The following is a 15,584-nucleotide window of genomic DNA, read 5'->3' as shown; positions in this document are numbered from 1 at the left end:
TGTTTATGTAAGTGTTCATATATTGAGGGAAGATGAAGAGATTGAGGGATGATGCTATTTGAAGTTAAAGTTTGATCACTGAAAGATGAGTAAAAGAATCTTTAAAATTCTAATTCAGGAATTAAATTCATGTTAATCACTAACAGTATTGATATTTTAATAATCTGGCAATTCTGAAATTATATCCAACAATCTTAAATTCTTTTATTGAATTCAATCAGAAGTATACAGGTGAGTTTTTTGCAATCATAAATTAATATAGAAATAAATGAAAAATGAATTCTATGACATATCTGGACCAACTCTGAATTTGCAAAGTAAATAACAAATGTGCAGTCCTCATGTTATCAAGTGACTTTGACCAAAAGTGAACATTCCTTTTGATGGTTTCCTGTGGGATCCCTCAGGATATTTTAAGTAATAAAGAATGTAACAGACTACAGAGCAACAAAGAGATTTACAGCAGAAGCAATGATTAAAATGATGAACGTCGCCAATGGTGGAAGGAGCATTTTGCCAGAGGATGCAGAGGGATGGGTTTTGGGACCTGGAACTGGAACTGGAACCGGACCTGGAGCTGTTAATGAGAAGACACAGTGACTGACACATGTCATTTCTGATACTGAGTTTTATCCACCTAAACCATGCAGACATTTAGCCTGAGTCACAAACTTAACTAAAATATTTCTAACCAGAAACAATGTTGAAATAAATACAGTTCATTACAGATTTCAGGCTACATTTTCATATATACCATCAGGGTATGCTGCTCTAGGTTTCATCGAGGATTCCACAGCCTTTTTAATATCTATGCAGACAACATACTTTGTTGTTGTTGTTCAAGTTCTCTAGAATTTCATAGCAATTTTCTGTTTTCATTTTCTGTATATACACGCAAGGTAAAGTTTAATTCTGTGTTTATTTCAAGTAAGGCTATATCTAATATATATATGCCACCAGCGACTAATAAATGATTAAGTATAGCTGCACTTTTAAATGCTGAGTCCTGCCAGCTGATAAAATAAATTAACTTTTCCCCTCCATACATGAAACACTGTAGAAAATGGCTTCCCTTACATAGGAACTAGTGAAGAGGAACAGTGCAGTCCATCCATGTGAGGATGATGTTTCACATGATAATTCAGTTATCCCTTAACTAAATTATGGCCATATTTTGGTTTAGACCATACAAGGGAGAACTAGGAAGTATCCAAATGGGATCACCACTCAGATTTCATACATGAAACACAGAGAAACAGGAAATAAATTTTGTAAGTCTTTAACTCACATTATCAATTTACTTGCCATGCATTTGTATGTATACAGATGGGGAAATGGAGAGGCAGGTGTACTCATACATTAGTTTGTTACTACGGAGCCGTGGTTCTCAAGGGAGCAGTACTGTCCCCTAGGAGGCAGTTTGGGAACTTGTCAGAGTATTTTTTGATAGTCACAATAGTGAGGTAGAAGTACAGAAGGCAAGATGGATGCTGTCCAATGCTCTGGACAGTGTTTGCACAATGAAAAATTAACCCACTTCCACACAAACTTCAAATGCACTGCCAAACACACATGTAAGTTAATAATCTATTTATAATGCTTAAACCCAGAACCAAAATCAATTTTATGTAGAAACAAAGTATTTTTGGGTAGTTTTTTTTTTTTTTTTAAGATTTTTTTTTCAACGTTTATTTATTTTTGGGACAGAGAGAGACAGAGCATGAACGGGGGAGGGGCAGAGAGAGAGGGAGACACAGAATCGGAAACAGGCTCCAGGCTCTGAGCCATCAGCCCAGAGCCCGACGCGGGGCTCGAACTCACGGACCGCGAGATCGTGACCTGGCTGAAGTCGGACGCCCAACCGACTGCGCCACCCAGGCGCCCCTGGGTAGTTTTAATAAACATTAGTTTCCATCTAGTTTCTACTTCTTCTCTTTCATTTTCTTATACTTGCATAGAATAGCTTCCAGTCTTCTCTTAAATCCAATTTGTGTTAAGTAAATACAATCATCTGTCCATTATGTCTTTTAGTATAATGTAGGCACTTACATACTGAAATGTACATAATTTTGTTATAAATTATAATTAAAAAATTATACTGATATTTTTATGGGTGCGGGTGGGTCTTCTTATCTATGAATGGTACTTCAGGATAGTATAAAGGCTTTATAAATACTTGTTATAAAAAGGGAGAAGTGGGTTGATAGGGTTGAGAACCACCACTCTAAACAAAACACAGTTGAAAATGACTGCTTAAGAAATAAAGCCCAGTTGCTCCCACCATATACACACAATAAGCATTTGGATATGACATTATATTCCGTTATTATGATTCCTGAAACTCTTGAAACTTTGTTCCTGTTATTGAAGAAAAATAAATTTGTCACTTCTTTTATATTGCAGATCAGACACTTATCAACTAAGGAAATGAAGTATTTCTTACTAGGATTGCCGATATCTTCCTGACTTTGGTCTTCTAAAATAGAAACAGATTTTGAGTTAGTTGCATTGTACATCTATATATCCAGAAAGAGAAAAATCTGACTAAATGATTAAGCAAACATGGTTATCTCTGAGAATGGGCCTGCAGGGCAGGGTACTGGGCTTATATGTATGTGTGGGGTTGGGGAAGGGTTTAATTTTTACTCACTTGTGCTCTTTGAAATTTTGTTTACCTTGTATGTACATGTGTTTCCATTAAAAGAAAAATTAAAATTTTATTTACAAAAAAGTACTTTTTCTGCACATTGAACTAAGATTCCCAAGTACAACATTAATACCAACTATTTACTGAGTGCTTTCTATGTGTCATGCATTGTGTAAACGATTTATGTAATTGTCAGATTTCTTACAGTCCCAGTAGATATAGTTATCAGTATTATACAGATGTTCCTCAAAACTTGCACAAAATCACAGAGGCAATCAGTGGTAGCAATGTCTGATTTCAAAGCCTCTGTTCTCCATTACTATGATATACCACCTCAATTACAATGCTGTGCTAGCATTGAAATACTACAATATTGCCATATTTTGATAGTTTTGAAGACAAATACCCATTCCAGGAGCCCAGGATAGAGGCGTATTTTTTTTTTATAACTAAATCTGGCTGGAAGACAAGTGTCACATGACAGAAAGTGAACAAAATTTGAAAAATGTGAGTCCTGGTTTTCTCTTTCTAGTCCTTTACAGGTTCCTTAAATTTCCTATATTCCATACTTTCATCTCTGAAATGGCAATAACAATATTTATCTTAACGATTAAACGAGATCCTGTGTAAATGTTTTGACACTTTTAAAAAGCTTGCACTACACACAGCTTTCTAGGAGAGAGCACAATACAAAACATTCCCAGCAAAACCTAGTGGCCTCTCTGGAGGACATGGCAAGTGCAGTGAGGAACACAGAATGACTGGTCTCATGCTGTAGGCTTCTCATACACACTTCTCTGATGATGCTGTTCCTGTTACTACAGATCCCCTCACAGTAGCCATCTGACCCTGGGAAGCCTCCTGTTCCATTCTGCAATAGACATGTGCAGCTGGAAGCCAACTCTTCCAGTTGCCAGTCAACTATCTTTTTCTTTGCTTAGCCCAGAGAGCCATAATAGCAGCCTGCTGCTCACACTGAAAGGGGTTCTCAATATTTTCTCCCTCTGGCTTGCATACTGGGGTATCAGAGAAGCTGTGCAGCCCAGGTGTCTTCCTTAGCCCCCTTAAGACTGAGCTAACTGAATGATCATATTAAAGGACCCAGAACCCCATGGTACCTCCACCCCCAAAAAAGAATTTATTACCAGGTTTTTCATCCAGTTGCACCACTTTTATTCCTAAATGAGAAAGAATTTCAGATAATAATAATAATAAAGACAGCTACAACTTACTACTATTTTAACTACTTTAAACTACCATTCATTTTGCCAAACTTTATCTCATTAGGACTTTAATCAGTCCTGCAAGACATAAATTTTCTTCATTTTACAGATGTGGAAGCGGAAGCAGAAGCACCAGCACAGGAAAGTGAAATAGCTTACATAAAAAGTTACCCTGTGAAAATGGCAGAGGAAAGACTTCATTAACCTGGGTCTGTCTATACAGACTGTGTTCATTCCCGACACCTGGCTCAGCAGCTGCCTTTCAGATAACCACTGTATCTCAAAGGAGCCAATGAAAATACTATGCAAACTCGGGCCACTGAGCTGAAGAGTTGTAGACACACAAGGTGTGTCATCAGTGTTGTTAGAGGTTCACTTCAAAGTTGTAACCAAATAAATGTGTGACACAACACGGCAAATCCAGGGGAAAAAAATGAAGTTTGGGGGCCTTTCAACATTTTTCCTCCTCTGTAAGCATATTTTCTGAGCCCCTTCTGAGGAACTTGACAGGAAACACTATACAGTTTCTCTGGTCACAGAAGCTCAAGGCTCCTCAATAGCCTTGTCCTCACCACAGCCTCACACTGTTTAAATATCTTTTTTCATGATTATATTTTATTGGTAGGCTAAATGTGCCATGGTAAATAAAACTGGAAAAACACTTAAGGAACCAAAGTCTTCAGGAATAATGGGTACTTGGCCGTAAGTTAAGAGACCTGGGTCCTTCACTCACTTACGTGATCTTGTGCAAAGTACTGAGGCTCCCCTGCATATCTAATGGTGACAACTGTTAACTAAACCCCCCAAATGGGCAACTTATTCTCTCATATGCCAACCACTGCTTACCAGGTAGTGAAAAAGTTTCTGGAATTTTCATTCCTAAACGAGAAAGAAGTTTTCAGTGACTTACAGTTTGCTCCAATGAGTACGTTCTCCCAACTCTTCTTGTCTGATGAGCTTAAGTGATACAAATGCCAAAGCTCCCACTGCACTGTGATTCCTGGCTTTTTATTTAAAAGTTATGGCTATGAGAGCCCTCACTGTGCAAATCCACGTCAAGCTTAGAGAAGCTTTCTGCCATGGCTTGTCTGTATGCTAGAAGACTGTATTTTGTTACCTGGAAATTCTAGATGCTGAAATGTTAGCCAAAGCAAATAGTCAGCGTCTTCATGACGCTGAATTTTCTGAGTAACTTAAGCTATAGACCCTAGAAGGTGCTGGCCTGCATGCCTCCAGGTCCCAGCAGCCTTGCCTTCAGCCATGCCCCTAACAAGCTAAGTTTCCTGCTCTAGGAACTATGAATGCTAGGGAAGAAAGACACTTTTTTTCTTCTCTACTCTCCTCCCCAGCTAAATCTTAGTAGAATGGCTAGCAGTAGGCTATAAGGGAAATGTTAATGAATAATAGTCTCATGAAGATATATTTCTTAATGCCTGGGGGAATTCTTCTCACCTCATACTTCGACCCAAAGAGTAAAAAGAAAGCTGTCTTACCAGGTATTTGCGTGGGTTCATGGCTCATCATACCTCAAGACAAAAATAAATATTAGTGTTAATCAATTGCCTTGCATTGTGAATGGTCCCCTCTGTCTACACCTCCCCCATCTCCAATCCTTAAAAAAAAAAAAAAAAAAAAAAAAGGGAAAAGAAAACTATCAACAAAAACACCTTTTTGTTTTTTTAAGTTTTATTTATTTTTGAGAAAAAGAGAGCAAGGGAGGGGCAGAGAGAGAGGGAGAGAGAGAACCCCAAGCAGCGTCCATGCTATCAGTGCACAGCCCCACATGGGGCTGGAACCCACAAACTATGAGATTATGACCTGAGCCAAAATCAAGAGTTGGACGCTTAACCGACTGAGCCACCCAGGCACCCCATCTTTTTTTTTTAATTAAATTAATTAATTTATTTTTTAATTTTTTAATTTATTTGAGAGAGAGCGAGCACATGCACAAGTGGGGTTGGGTCAGAGAGAGAGAGAGAGGGAGAAAATCCCAACAGGCTCTGTGCAGCCAATGCATAGCCTGACACGGGGCTCAATCCCACGAGCTGCGAGATCATGACCTGAGTGGAAATGAAGAGTTGGACGTTTAACCAACTGAGCCACCCAGGTACTCCCCCCCACCCCAAACACCTTTCAATGGCTCTTCATCCTTTGACAAAGCAAGCCCACTATTTAGCCTGGTCTTCAAGAACTTTCATGATATGGCCCATATATCTTCAATCAATCTTTATAAGGCAGTCCTAGCACATTGGCTTTTAAACGAAATAGTGCTGGGTCTAAGAGTCTGCTTGGTCTAGTACTATTGTCATTATAATTATTAGTTCTGTGATTGGACAGGCTTCTAATCCCTCTGAGCTTCAATTCCTTATTTATGCCAAAAAATACTTACACTGTAGGTTTGTAGTAAATGATAATTAAAGGAGATACATCATAAAAGTGCTTAGTACACTGCGTGGAACATATTAAACATTCAATTAACGGAGTCCCTCTGTTCTGGCTTAACTCATTCCTCAAACTCTTCCATGTCCAACAATGGCCTTAGTCCTAGAAGTCAGTCCTCATGTCACCTCCTAACCTTATAGCCAGTCTCAGAGGGTACGGAAAAAGATCACTTACCAGGTAAGACAGTGGTCTCCTGGCTTTTCGTTCCTGAAGATGAGAGCAGAAATTGTTTAGTGAAAAATACAATCAACTTGAAAATTAATGTAACCTTATATTTATATGGCTTTTTACAGTGGAAAACTAAAAGCTCTGAGAGGTGGCAGGGGACAGGGGCCTGGAGTCTGACTTAATGGTGAGAACAACTATGGCTAGTGACCCAGGAGCTCTCTGAAAGTAAGCAAAACTTCCTCTCAGCTCTTGTTGATTTTTTTAAGATTCAGTCCAAAGACTCTGACCTAGATTTATTTCTTAAAAATAAAACTTCTTGATTACATACATTATAATTACAGATAATTTGGAAAAACACAGGAAATTATTAAAAATTACTCAAAATCCCAGATTTCAGAGCTACTCATGCTCAACATTTTTGGTATATCTCCTTTCAATTTCTTTGCTATGTATAATGTATGTCCATATACATTTTTAAGCATTTTTCCCAACTTTATTGGTGATGTAATTGATAGCACTGTAAGTTTAAGGTGTACAGCATGATGATTTGAATTATATGTATTGTGAAATGATTACAATTAACATCCAGCATCTCATATAGTTATTTAAAAAAAGAAAGAATGGGGCGCCTGGGTGGCGCAGTCGGTTAAGCGTCCGACTTCAGCCAGGTCACGATCTCGTGGTCTGGGAGTTCGAGCCCCGCGTCAGGCTCTGGGCTGATGGCTCGGAGCCTGGAGCCTGTTTCCGATTCTGTATCTCCCTCTCTCTCTGCCCCTCCCCCGTTCATGCTCTGTCTCTCTCTGTCCCAAAAATAAATAAACGTTGAAAAAAAAAAATTTAAAAAAAAAAAAAAAAAAGAAAGAATGGAGAATTTAAAAAAGCATCTCATGTAGTTATTTTAAAAAAGAAAGAATTTTTCCCTTGTGACAAGATCTACTCTCTTAACAACTTTAAAATGTGCCATACAGCAGTAGTAGTCTAGTCATCATTCTTTACATTACATACCCAGTACTTATTTATAAGTGGATGTTTGTATCTTTTGACAGTTAAAATGAAGTTGCCATTACAGTCTGTACACTGTTTTACATCATATTTTTACTTGCCACTATAAGCACTTTCTCATGTCTTTAAATATTTTTCAAAAACATGATTTTTAAGTTGCTTAGTGTTTCATAATATGGATATTAGTTAACAATACCCCACTGTTGGACACTAAGGTTATTTATAAATTCTGGCTACCATCACAGTGTAAACATTTTGCACACAAATCTTTATATTTCCTTAGGACAAATATCTAAAAGTGTTAAAACTAGGTTAAAAGGCATGGACATTTTTAAGGCTACATACTATCAAACTGCCCTTCAAAAAGTTCCAATTTACAATCTTATCATTAATTTATGAGGGTCCCTGTCTCAGCACCCTTGAGGACATTTGAGTAATATCATTATAAAAAAAAAAAGACAAAAACAAAAACCTGGAAATGAGTTGTACTTTGAAATACACTAAACAATCAGATGTATATAGTTAACAGCATTTATTACTCAGATTGCTGGAAGCAGAAATAAATACACAAAATCATTTTAACTTAGAAAAGAATAATGCCATTTTTTAATGCTCCTGCCCAACACCCTAACCCTAGGTCACAAGAGTTTGTGAGTAATTAGTCATACCTTCCTCTACCCCTGTAACAGCTAACCTTATATAAAAGCAGAAAATATGCTCTTTAGAACTAATTCCTCATGTCATGTCTCTAACTGCTCTGTGGGTCATCTTGGAGATAAGACAGATAGGTAAGAGAGAGAGCTGCTGTGTCATCTTTACAAAGAAGGTCCATCTGTAACTCAGGAGGGCTCTGATATACCAAACGAGTACGCTAAAGTGGGTTCTGCCTTCTTCCGACTTTTCCTTACCATGCCATGCTTACCTGTTTCCATCACTAAGAGAGCCATATTGCAAATGAAAACCCCCAGAGTTTATGAAAATGTCTTACCAGAGTCTTCAAGATTCTGGTTTTTCTCACCTAAGTTATAAGAAGAAACTTATCCGTTTTAGTGATAAAACAAAATAACTGAGAATTACTATAGTTACAACAAACTATTTTCAGGTATGATAGCCATAAAGAATCACTTGGTACATCCAGTCAACTAAAGCTACTAAATGTAAGCCAGAGTCTAAATGTACCTAATTGGAACCTTCCTCTGGCCCCCTTTATAAAGAAAAATCATCACATATAGCAAATCTCTGGGGGATCTCAATGAGCTAGAAAAATGTCTATCTTGAAGAGTTAGCTGAAATCTCTGTGAAATGACCAGTAAAACTTGTGGCTGCAATGGGCCAATAAGAAGTGTTGCAAAGCAAGTCCTCAAGGGCATAAAATGCTTCACATCAGGACAGGAAATATCTGCTAAAAATCAAGTAAATTGCATACTTAAGAAAAAGCCACATGCTGTTCTCTCATCAATAAAGAAAAACATACTGTAGCTACATGGGCCAAACACATAATAATGAACTTAAATGCAAAGAAGTGATCTGAGTCATATCACCATAAGTGGAAACTTAGGGAGGAAAAGCATCTAATCACCTAGATACTTTAGTCAAATGATAGCAAATATCAGCATCTCTGACAGATGCAAATGAGTAGCTTTTCTACTTTCATCTGGATGTGTGGTGCCACACAGGCTAATTTCAATGACTAAATACAGAACTATACATAAGAGGTCCTCAGACCTGTCAAAAGCAACTAGCTCTTCAGGTCTACTCCCCTGAACGTTTCCATATTCTTCAGATCTCCAAAGACCCAACCCCTCTCATTTGTAGGAAGGTAAGTTTCCCCAAAATAGATACCCCCCCCCCGCTTATCTGTCAAGTTACTTCCCTTCCTGTCTGCAAAGTACTCTTTCTTCAGCTAAGAAGTGAATTTGCTAACAGGAAAGAGCTGCTAAATATTAAACATCCATTTAAAGATTATTTTTAAAAATTAGAGCACACTTACCAGGGTTGTAGATATAGATGGGTTGAGAATATTCTGAAATACAAACACGTTTTCATTACCTAAGTACTATCATCAGATTTAAATAAATGTCAGGTTCACTCTATTTTTAAATGCTTGTTAATAATAAAGATTCAGGTTGGCTTACAAAAATACAGTAATATGAGAAATTTAAGATTTTAATCTTAAAGCAAATGGATATGGATTTATTTTAATTACATTAAGAATTCATAGAAAAACTAGCCAGGAAGACAGCTAGAAGCAGACCGTTATTCTCAAACTTTTTAGCAAGGAAATCTTCAAAAGGATCCACCCAAAGCATGCATTAGCCTAAAGCATTTTCTGGAAACCTTGGTTCAAATCTATTGGGCTTATCTGATAATGCTATTCCTCGTAGAAATCCTGTTTCTCTTCCCAAATCTTTCCTATGGTCCTCTGAGAAAGATTATTTTTGTTACCTCCTCTTATTTTTCACTGAGAAGCAGAGACAAACAAACCATATTACCATTCTGTCCCCCCCTGATTCCCTCCTTAAGCCAAATGCACTCTACTTCTTCCCTTTGTCAGTCTCCTAGATGTTATTTCCTAAGATATCAAAATATAAGACTATGAATCTAGCTCTGTGCATAGGAATCATGTAGGGGCATTTAGAAGTCCTTAAGCTCCTACATGGACAGGCTATGGTGAGAGTAGCATGGTCCCTGAATGCCCAAGGCAAATGCTGTGTTTGAGAGCACAGCCCCAGGCGTGGCTAGGGGTGGAGAGTAAGCAGCAGAGGCTCCTGGGCCCTCCACCTGACACAGTGGTAGTGGCGGCGGTGGCAGTGGTAGCAGCAGCAGCACATCTTAGCCTCAAGAAAATGATGGCTGATGGTATGACAATATGGTGGGGTGGCTCTGCCGCATGCCTGGGAGAGGAACACTGATAAAATTCCCCTTAGAAAGATAATACTTTAAAAGCATATCTTACCCATGTTCTCAATACAATTTTCAGCTTTTAGTCCTGAAATATGAAGATACAGCTTTGTTAGACACAATCTGCCTTAGTAAAGATTTCAAATTGGTTTTATGGCTACTGATAACCTAATTTGTCAGCTTTAGTCTATCAGATCCATAATTTGGTGGGATTCAAAATGCAGAACAATTACATTTTTGTATTTATACTACAGCCACCAAACAGTATGATCTTTGATAAAACATCTAATGCTTCTGGAATTAAGTTTCCTTAGCTGTACCTTTTACTGGGAATTTGCTTCAAATGACCTCTAAATACCCATCCAAGGCTAACATTTTATGATTCTATTTTATGATTAGTCTGCAAAAGTTAGGAAAAAATTTACCCCTCTGTTCAGTTAATATTCTCTTCAGATACTAAATGTCCTCAACAGCAAACCTATCCTTTTACTATGACAATTCCTATTCACTGGAGAAAGAGAATCTCAATCAGGTCTTCTAGATCCTTGAATATATAAATAAAGATCCTTCACATTCATATAAGGCAACAAGTTGGTCTACCCCAAACATTAATCTATGGTCTGTTCCAAAACACTGACCTATATATATATATATATATATAAGAAAATTCTACAGTTTTTGGAGAGCAGGAATATGGCACCTACTAGTGTATCTTTATAAGGTCCTAGTCCATCTCCTTGGTGATGCCCTAGAAAAAGTCACCAGTGCTGCAGCAACAACTCTGATATGCCCAACTATGGTTATGGCAAGAACTTCAGTGAGAGGATGTTTAGATTTGGAGCCACCATGAAATACAGAGGGCTTCCTAGAAAGTCACATGAGGATCTAGAGTCCCATGGTCTCTTCTCCATGTTTGGTTAACTCACTGATCTAATCTGGATATTCAGCTACCTGAAGATGAATCTTTCCATCTAAAATGGGGGGGGGATCCCCAAGATGTCTGGCTTCACTATGAGAGATGCACTTTTCCATAATCTGCTCTCAAATCCTGTACCATCTTGTGTAGGATTTGAACCAAGAATCTAGGTGTCTTGGTCCAGTTTCCACTGGTCAAGGAAATGGTAGGGATCTGTTCAAATCTGGATGGTGCCCTGAGGCTAACCTCAGGTGTCTGACTAGACTGAAATTTTTGTTTATCTATTTATTTTGAGAGAGAGGCGGAGAGAGAGAGAGTGAGCGCGCACATGCACACATCCAGGGGAGGAGCAGAGAGAGGGAGAGAGAGAATCCCAAGCAGGCTCTGCACTGCCAGTGTAGAGCCCAACACGGGACTCGCACCCACAAACCGTGAGATAATGACCTGAGCCAAAACCAAGAGTCAGACACTTAACAGACTGAGCCATCCAGGCGCCCTTAGACTAGACATTTTTTTTAAATTTTTTTTTTAATGTTTTTATTTATTTTTGAGACAGAGACAGAGCATGAGCAGGGGAAGGTCAGAGAGAGAGGGAGACACGGAATCTGAAACAGGCTCCAGGCTCCGAGCTGTCAGCACAGAGCCCAACGCGGGGCTCAAACTCACACACCGCGAGATCATGACCTGAGCCAAAGTCGCACACTAAACCGACTGAGCCCCCCAGGCGCCCCTAGACTAGACATTTTTTAAGAACAGTCTAGAGACTAATACAAAATACTGATTTAGCAGGAAATGAGTAAGTGCAAGCCTTACTCAGAGGACTTAGTTGAGGGTGAGGTAAAGGTGAGGGAAGATGTAGATAAGAAAGCTATTGGTATAATAGAAAGATTCAGCCAGGGGACTAGACACTGGGGGATTTTAAAACTTTTATCTTTCGTCTGTACCACACATTAGAGTATATTTCTCAAAGTGTAGTCTTCTAATCACATACTTAAGAATCATCTGGGTGCTTACTAAAAAGTACACCAGGGCCCTAGCTAGGACTACGGACTGATACAGAATTTCTGGGGGTGATGCCTTGTATTCTGCATTTTAAACAAGAAATCCCAAGTGATTTTTAAGCACAAAATTTTTGAGAGCCTCCAGTAATAGAGAATGGATCTTCTTTAATGTTTAACACAGATCCATTTATTCAAGACTGCATTTCTCTTCCCCATTTGACTGAACTTAATTTTCCATTCGTTTTTTAACAGCAAAAAAGTAAACTATTTTGGGTTAAAAGAGAGGTGCAGAAATAAACAGGAGAAAGCACAAATATATAGAGAATTAAAGAAGGGACTATAACCACAGATTTGATAGGTGTAAAAAAACCCACAGATTTGATAGGTGTAAAAAAACCCACAAGATTACTGTGACTAGATTTACACCAATAAACTTGAAATATAGAACAAATGCCTAGAAAAACAACTTATTAAAACTCAAGAATAAATAGAAACTTGAATGGTACTATAACCATTAAGTAGTTTAAATTTTTTCCATAAAAAAAATGCAAAGATAATTTGTTTTTTACAGAGTACTAAAGAGGAGGGTGCTGTACAGAGAGAACCCCAGAGATCTTCAAAGGGTTTCCTTTGAATACTGAGCAAAATACGGATCAACTTATGTGATCGGGTATGGGGAAACTACCTGAGGCCAGGGAAAGAATCCATGAGAACACAAATGGTGCCTATTTCTACCAGTCACACTAGAAAACCTTGTAAACTGCCATTTTAGCAGAGAACTCTACAGTAAGAAGACTTAGAAACAGTCCACACAACAGTAAATAAAGCCCTCTCCGGAGTTCCCTTTCTCCTTCAGATCCCCAGAAATTACAGATGTCTGTAACCAAACTCAGAGCTGATTGGAATTTCCAGCAACAAGACTAAAGCAGTATTTGTTAATCACTGGGTTTCTGCACATAAGCATCTCTTCCCTTTGGGAGCTGCTACTGCTTGCCTGTTACTGGGACTGAGACTGTCTCACTGCAAGAAAAGTCATGTCTCTCCAACCCACTATCTTATCATGCAATGGGCTCTCCCTGAATTTAAGTTCCACCAGTAAGATAAAACCCCAGAAGTTCCATGGTCCATGGAGATTTACTTCCAATTAAGAGCCAAACCTGACTCCTAAGGCCTTGACCACTTTCACAAACAAATGGCTGTCTATGGGACCTGCAGTCTCCAAACAGTGGCGGAGGTGTCCGTGAATCCTATAGCAAATTCACAGGGCTACCAAAGGATATTTTAAAATTTCAGGACAAACGCAGATGTACTTGGTATCTGTCAGGCACAGCAAGAACTACAACTTGAAGTGGAACTCAGTTGCAAAGTCATCCCATGTCAATATTCTGTTTGATGGACATATTTGCAAGGCTGGGTTTTCGGCAATTATGACAAAAAGCAAATATATGTGAAAAATCAGTGTGGATCAGGAAATAAGTGGTGTCTAATCTGATTGCAAAGTCTGACAAACTGTGCAGTGTTAAACAGGCATATATATCCCATTAGCAAGTTACTGTAGCTAAGAATGAAATAATCTTTAGAAAACTGTTTATGTATATTACTTTTTCAAACAGTTACTAAGGTGTTAGAACATAAACACTTACTGAGTTGTCTGACTCTATAAATGGAACCTTTTAGGTATTTCTTTTAGCATATGGACACTGTCAAAACAATTATGACAACACTAGGAACACCATGAACCAAGAAAATCTGAGAACCTCCGCATCAGACATCACAAAAGCCTTATGTACTCCTTTACCCTGAACTACTGGCTCAACGGAGACCTTAGCTACAAGACTTCACACCTGAAAAGACAGCACAGTTCTCTAATAAAACAGCCTTCCTCCAGGTTGGACACATCCAATGGAGTGCTGCATCCATCCATTATAATAATTTATTCATTTTCTTGGATGCTCTTGCGAGTAGCTGAATTTCAAATGGTGATCCTGGAAGGAAGTACACTGCCCTGGGACTGACTAAAATCTACCTTTATATACATTCATGTGCCAATCCTAATGCTCTAGACTGTATGATCAGGCCCCTGAGACACTGAGAACTGGATTACTAAAGATAAAGCCATATGTAGTCCCTCTCTACATAAGCAAATGCATCAAATACAACTCAAGAACTCAAGCTTTATGCTACATGTGTACATGCTTATATGAAGTGAATGCACCTAGAGAAAAGCACCTGGGGACTGGCAAAGCAAATCAGGCATGTGAGGCCATCATCTACTATAGCTTCTGGCTCTCTAAGCAAATCTACCACAGTAAGGAAGTCATTTATAAAGGATTAGGACCTCAAACGAAAAATTCTATTAGCCTTCCAATGAAGATCTCTACAAGACTGACTGGTTGGCTGTCTTGAGATATTTATAAGTTGCATTAAACCATGCTAACCTCTGTTAGCTAATTTTCCAAGTATCAAGGAATTAGGTGTTAAAGAATGAGGTGAACTGGAGGAATAGCATACTCTCCTCCTTTCTGTGTGGGTATGCTTGTTCTGACCTCAGTGGATGGATAGACATTCACACAATACCTGCTTTTACTTCAGTAAATCAATACATATTTCATATGACCTCAGCAAACAAACAGATCATATTGATTAGATCAAAACCATGAGTACATGAAACTGGAGGTTGACTTTGCTTCCAGTGGTTCTGTAGCTAGACTCCTTTGCCACAGAGGTCACCATGGAACTGATTATTGTGGAAAAAGGACAGCCAATCTGGATCATCCTCAAGAGGAAGTGACCAACTGTAACAGGATGGGATTATGGTAGGTAGCTTCTGACATGGTTCCCAGTGATCCTGCCTCCTGGTACTCACACCCTTATATAATCCTCTCCTCTTGCATGTGGACTGAGCCTAATGACTTGCTTTTAGCAAACAGAATACAGCAAAGGTGATGAGACGTTACTTCCATGATTAGGCTGTGAAAGACTATGACTTGCTGGAACTTTACTCCTCTCAGGGGAGGCTAAAAAGGAGTGTTAATCAGAACCAGTGAATATACTTATGTTTAATGAGCGCTCAAGGGCTAGGGGTGGATTTATGAAAACTAAATTTGGACAGTCCTACAGGTTTATCTTCCTTCCCTCTTTTGATGGCTTAGCAGAGAACTGGGTCAACAGGTCTCAGTAAGATTAATAAAATAGACTAAAACCAGCCACTGGAATCCAGGGGCTCCTCTGGAGTAAAAGTAACAGGGTTACTTTTCCAGCTAAAGAACCTTGATATATTCCCT

The 15,584-nt window shown here is 38.6% G+C and overlaps 1 protein-coding gene across 6 annotated transcripts in view; it reads right to left on the bottom strand.

Moving 5' to 3' along the window:
- Positions 1–437: 437 nt before the first annotated feature.
- Positions 438–15,584, bottom strand: part of ART3 (ADP-ribosyltransferase 3 (inactive)) — a 33,796-nt gene continuing 18,649 nt past the window's right edge. The window contains exons 3-11 of one of the 6 annotated variants that reach the window (XM_047091970.1): positions 10,439–10,471; positions 9,473–9,505; positions 8,471–8,500; positions 6,487–6,519; positions 5,364–5,396; positions 4,717–4,749; positions 3,793–3,825; positions 2,444–2,476; positions 438–577 (exon numbers count right to left, since the gene is read on the bottom strand). In XM_047091970.1, coding sequence (XP_046947926.1) covers positions 438–577; positions 2,444–2,476; positions 3,793–3,825; positions 4,717–4,749; positions 5,364–5,396; positions 6,487–6,519; positions 8,471–8,500; positions 9,473–9,505; positions 10,439–10,471 — 401 coding nt within the window. Of the gene's footprint in view, positions 578–2,443; positions 2,477–3,792; positions 3,826–4,716; positions 4,750–5,363; positions 5,397–6,486; positions 6,520–8,470; positions 8,519–9,248; positions 9,260–9,468; positions 9,506–10,438; positions 10,472–15,584 lie in introns of all 6 variants that reach the window. The other 5 variants (XM_047091965.1, XM_047091966.1, XM_047091967.1 and 2 more) reach the window with 5 other exon arrangements.

This window comes from Lynx rufus, unplaced genomic scaffold (assembly GCF_022079265.1).
Source record: "Lynx rufus isolate CCGP_SWC_20201006 ecotype Redwood Valley unplaced genomic scaffold, mLynRuf1.p SCAF_3, whole genome shotgun sequence".
Classification (NCBI taxonomy): Eukaryota; Metazoa; Chordata; class Mammalia; order Carnivora; family Felidae; genus Lynx; species Lynx rufus.
The sequence above is the reverse complement of the archived record's forward strand: the minus strand, read 5'-3'. Positions and strand labels throughout refer to the sequence as shown.